Source organism: Rosa chinensis, chromosome 5 (genome assembly GCF_002994745.2).
Source record: "Rosa chinensis cultivar Old Blush chromosome 5, RchiOBHm-V2, whole genome shotgun sequence".
Taxonomy (NCBI): Eukaryota; Viridiplantae; Streptophyta; class Magnoliopsida; order Rosales; family Rosaceae; genus Rosa; species Rosa chinensis.
The window spans coordinates 6,727,705-6,733,501 of record NC_037092.1 but is presented as its reverse complement, the minus strand read 5'-3'; the positions used below and the strand labels follow the sequence as shown (position 1 = coordinate 6,733,501).

At 41.5% G+C, this 5,797-nt stretch overlaps 1 protein-coding gene across 1 annotated transcript; it reads right to left on the bottom strand.

Moving 5' to 3' along the window:
- Nucleotides 1-379: 379 nt before the first annotated feature.
- Nucleotides 380-766, bottom strand: LOC112168151 (60S ribosomal protein L11). Its single transcript, XM_040519413.1, has 2 exons — nt 643-766; nt 380-555 (listed from the first exon to the last, which is right to left on the bottom strand). The coding sequence occupies exons 1-2, from the start codon at nt 764-766 to the stop codon at nt 380-382; spliced, it is 300 nt and encodes a 99-aa protein (XP_040375347.1).
- Between the last annotated feature and the right edge of the window lie 5,031 nt (nt 767-5,797).

Genomic DNA, 5,797 nt, shown 5'->3' with positions numbered 1-5,797 from the left:
ATACTCCTGAGAATTCCAATCCTTAGCAGCAAAAACATAAACTTGATTGCAGAAAGTGAGACAAACATAGTAGTAGCAAAAGCCAATATCAAAATGAAGCTAAAGACTCAACATTTGCATAAAAACCCATTATTAAAGAAATCCAACATACCGAATTTCACATTCTCCTTCCAAACATACGAGATAACTCATTTAAACCCAAAAAAGAGTATCAAACATGCAAATCCTAGAACATATTAGAAATGTGTCCCCTAGAAAGCTGGGACAGGAATAAGTTTCAATAGAATCTTTACTTCCTCTACCTGAGTCACAGTGCAAAGCCTCCAAGGACAGAGTCAAAGTATCAAAGCACTCACTTAATTCCAAGATCGATATGCTCCTAAATATCGAACCCAAAGCAGCCAGTATCACTGAAGTTCTTACGCAAAAGCTCATACTCCTTCACCTTCAGCCCACTTTCCAACAGTGACATTGCCTTCTCTCCCCTAACAGTAACATAGCAAGCGATCTTCTCATTACGCATGATTCCGAAAGACCTCATAGTGTACCGAGTTGCTCACAACCACAACCCACCCACAGTCAAAACCCACCAACACATAAACCCTAAAACAAAAATGAACAGAGAAACCCTAAAAATCTCACCTTTGGAGAAAACAGGGGTCTGGCCGCTGAGTTGCTCCAAGACCTTGGCGGCCTTGGTGAGACGATCGCCGCTCTCGCCAACGGAGATGTTGAGGACGAGCTTTTGGACCTTGATTTCCCTCATTGGGTTCTCTGACGCCTGCAATTAGAGTTTTACAAAAGAAATAGATCGTTAGATTACGAAATCAACAGAGGCTTGTGATTCAGATTCGGAACAAGAGAAAACAGAAAGAAGGGAAGAGAGAGAAAGAAAGAGAGAGAGAGAAGGACCAGTGCTGAAGGGTTGTAATGTTGAGGAGGCACAGCAGCCGAATCTCAAAGACTAGGTTATAAGGGTTGCGAGTGATAAGGGTAAGGTGCTGCTCAGAGGAGGAGGAGGAAGACGAGGAGGTCGGGTGAAAATGAGTTAGGGTTAGGGAATGACTCAAAGTCAATGCAAGTGGTGTGGGAAAAATAACTAAGTGTGGGGGGAATGAAATTTTTAGTCCCCGCGTTTCTCAAATTTTTCAACTTAGTCCCTCCGCGTTTTTGTAAATTTTCAGAGCGAAACTTTTCTCATCGTTTAAGTTTGTGACTGATGTCCATAATAACAATAGAAATCAGTTTTTTTCACAAACTGATGTTAACATGGTTTTTAACATCATGTGCAATCTTGACCGATTTAATAGTGGCGATGTCTAATGACATTATTCTAGTAGTGATACATGACTAAAGGAGTCATGACGTTGAGGGTTGGGGGTTGGACACCATGGCGCCACTTTTGGCCATGGTAACACTATTCCAACGCCAATGGTACTCCTAGGGACCATTTATATTGCGTCAATACGCCTCAATCAAGAGAGCATCCTCTACATTACATTATATGGAGTACTTGATCAATGGTGATCAAGACATCGAGTTCAAAAAGACTTTAAATCTGGCGATGAAGACAAAATGCCGCAGATTTTTATTTCGAATAGTCTTTTATTTTTTTCCCAAGAATTATGTAATGGCAATTATGCCTTAATCAATAAATGACAATTTTGTATTAACTCTTTCTCAAGTGGCGCATCCAATGAAGCATGATGTCTAGGAAAGTGATTGAGATTAGTTACTTAAGAGAGCCTTGCTCCACCAACATCTCCCTCTACTTCCCTGGTCATATTTGATTGGAGTTACCAAATGGATTGAGTGACTACGATTCGTCTAGGTTTGATTTTTATTTTGGATTAGACTTTGGTTAAGAAACTTTGATGTAATCATTGACTATTTTATTAATAAAGTGTCGATTTATTTTATCTCATGTCTTGGACATATCTTAAATTTGAACTTTATTATTTCAAAGATATAAGAGCCAATGGTTTTTATGTGGAAACACATTGTGAGAATGGACAAGAGTTCCTTGCATCACCTCTAATGACTACGGACATAAACGAGTCTTAGAGAAACTTATGTGTCGCTCTAGTGGGTTGTATGCAACCACTATTTGCATCATTGAATCCAACCATGTCATGAGAGATGACTTATGGTATTCTGACACCTATAGGCTTTGACATGACTGTTTGGGACACCCAGGTCGTGATATGATGATCGATATATTAAAGACTTCACATGGACATCCATTCTTCAGAACGAAGAGAAGTAAGAACCAAAAATTGGTTCGAGGAGCTGCACCTACGCCTCACGGCACCATGACTGTGTAAAACCGACCACACATGGCCGGCGCCACCTACCCCCTGCGGCCACTATATGGCATTGACGCCATACCCCCTAATTAGCCTCCTCTTGTTACTTCTGTAGTCACTTGTGAATTCATGGCTCAACCAAAATCCTCATTGGTTGTTTCTAAAGCCCATATTTCGTTTTGCAAAGCCTGCTCTTTAGCAAAATTAGGATCGAGACCATCCTAATTAAAGGACACTAAAGAAAATCTTCCATTCTTACATACAATCCAAGGGGATTATGTGGACCGCTTCAACCAACTTGCGGACCGTTTAGATGTTTTATGGTGTTGGTTGACACATAGACATGCTGGTCACATGTCGCTCTATCGTCCACTTGTAATGCTGCTTATGCTACACTCCTAGCATATATCATATAACAACGGGCTCACTCCCCGGATCATCCTATTCCGTCAATTGGACTTGACAATGCTAGAGAGTTTACATCGAAGACTTTCGATGGATATTGCAATGGGACTGATGTTGGACATCATATTCTCATGAACACACCCAAATGGTCTCGCGAAAAAGACTACGATGGTAGTCAGGACATTGGTAATGCGCACCAATCTCCTTATATCCGCTTGGGGTGATGCAATATCGCATGCAGCTATGCTAATTCGTCTACGACCTACCGCCACTCAATTTACCTCGGCGTTACAGCTAGTGATTTGGTACAAGTATTGTACTTACGCACATTTGAATGAGCCATTTATGTGCCAATTGCGCCGCCACAACGCTCTCTAATGGGTCTTTACAGACGAATGGGCAACTATGTTGGATTTGAGACTCCAACAATCGTCCGCCACTCAATACCCTTGCAAGGTGATCTCCTTACCGCTAGATTTGCGGGTTGTCACTTTGCTGAGACAGTATTCCCGTCGTTAGGGGGAGATAAGAACACGGATGTTCAGCAGGAACGACAGGAATTGTCGTGGCCTGTCCCCATTATATCTCATCTCGATCCCCGTTAAAGTGACGAGATCACACAAATATGCTGCAAACATGCCTGGAAGGATAGACGTCCCTATGAGAGGACATAGCGCCACCCTACACAAAGGTAGGCATGGCGCCAACACCAAAGAGAGTGGCACTCTGGCGTTATAGGCCATTGCCCCAGCTAGGATGCGTGGGAGGCCAGTGGGTTCGAAGGATACTTTGGCACATTCCAATCCTTGATCATCAAGACTCAAAATCCGTTCATGAGAATCTTTTGGATTATGGTTATCGTTGAGGGATGCCTCAGCGTCAGAATCTATTCCTGGTAATATAGAGCTCTATGAAAATTACACTAGTGTACATGAGATGTGGGATAGAAACTCCATCATAATTGATGATGTAGTTGCGCATTTCATTGTGCATGAGTTTTTTGAGTCCGATGATATCGAACCACGCTCCGTTGATGAATGAATGACAACGTACAAAAATTTGGCCTAAATGGAAAGATGCGATCCAGGTTAAGTTGGATTCTCTAACGAAGAGGAAAGTTTTTGAGCCAATGATGTCAACACCTCCTAACATAAAACATGTTGACTAATGGGTCTTCGTTAGAAAGCATATTGAGAAAAAGAGATAGTAATCTCACCTTATGGTGCAAGGCTTCTCATAAAACGCCCTGGAATCGACTATGATGAGACATATTCTCTTGTAATGGATGTCACTGCACTCCACTACCCTGTCAGTTTGGTAGTTTCCGAATAACTGATCATGCAGCTTACAAATGTGGTCACTACGTATCTCTATAGGGATCTAGATACAAAATATAATGAAGGTTCTTGTAGACTTCATTTACCTAAATCAAGTGGCTCTAGACCACGGAGCGCGTTTGCAATGAGGTTGAAACGCTCACTAAAGTGACTACTTGATTGGGAAGGGATATGATGAACTATGCCCGCGCTTTTTCATGACAAGTTCCGGATTTGCAATTGTTACGGTTTATGTTGATAAACATAATTGGAACCAGAATTACGGGAAACCGCTGAACACCTGAAATCTAAGTTTGAGATGAAGGACCTTGGGAGTACATGGTTTTTGTCTAGATTTAGAACTAAAATACCGTGTTAATGAATGCTTTGGCATTTTGATAAAGTCAAGATGCACTCCCATGGCCGTCCATATTCTTGACCCTAAAAGGGATACGTTTCGTCCCAGGGATGATGACGAAGACGTATTAAGTGGCAGAAGTGCCTTACCTAAGTGCAATAGGCGCATTATTGTACTTATCACGATATAAGACTGGACATCTCATTTGTTATGAACTTGTTGGCTAGATGTAGCCATGCGCCTACGCGTTGCCATTGAATTGGTGTAAAGACAATCTATCGATACTTAAAAGGTACGATAGATACGGCTTGTTTTATCCCTACAGGGAGAAAAGGAATGACGGATGACGGAAGAATGGGATCGGACCCCATTAGGCATAATGCCGCCGTCCATGGTGGCCAGCGCCGTGCTCCTCCTTCCCTCCATCAAAACGAAAATGATGTTTTGATGGGTTTTGCTGATGCTGGGTACCTCTCTGACCCTCACAAAGGTCGCTTCCGTACAGGTTATGTCTTTACCATGGGAAGCACTGCGATATCTTGGAGGTCTACAAAATAGGCCCTTGTTGCTACTTCCTCAAATCATGCAGCGATTATTGCTCTATAAGAAGCTGTGCGCTAATGTATATGGCTAAGGTCTATAATTAGACATATTCGAGGAAGTAGTGGTTTGAAGTCTACCACGGATGAACCTACATGCATTTATGAGGATAATGCAGCTTGTATTGAGCAAATGAAGTTAGGTTTCATCATCAAGGGCGACAACACCAAGCATATATTGCCTAACTTCTTTTATAATCAGCAACAACAATCACGTCTAAAGATTGAAGTGAATCAAATCCTATCAGAGGATAATATAAGCGGACTTATTCACTAAGTCGTTACCTAAATCCATCTTCAAGAAACATGTGAAGAGCATCAGATTGAGAAAGTTATCCGAACTCCCATGATTGTAGTAATCAGGGGGAGATATCGACATCAGGGGGAGTTATGATGTCTACATGTTCGATCTCGAAGAGTGAAGGACGTGTTGTACTCTTTTTCTCCTCCTCGAGCTTGTTTTTGTCCTACATGGTTTTTCACTTTAGCAAGGTTTTTAACGAGGCAACGGATGAAGCGTTACCACCAAATTTGAGCGGCACAAGGGGGAGTGTTGAAAGAAATCAGTTTTGTGTGCCTAATCAAACTAGGAGTAGTTTCATGATTGTAATAGGAGATAAGGTTCTAGAATTCTTAATCCTACTCGGATTAATTTTCCTTGTATCATTAGAACATGTACTTTGTAATCCCTATACATAGGGTTCCTATTCTCAATACTGAAACACATAATTCTCTTATCAATCTCTCTCAAATTCTCTCATTCTAAAACACTAGCTAAGTTATTCAATACCACACACGTATAAAATCTTATGA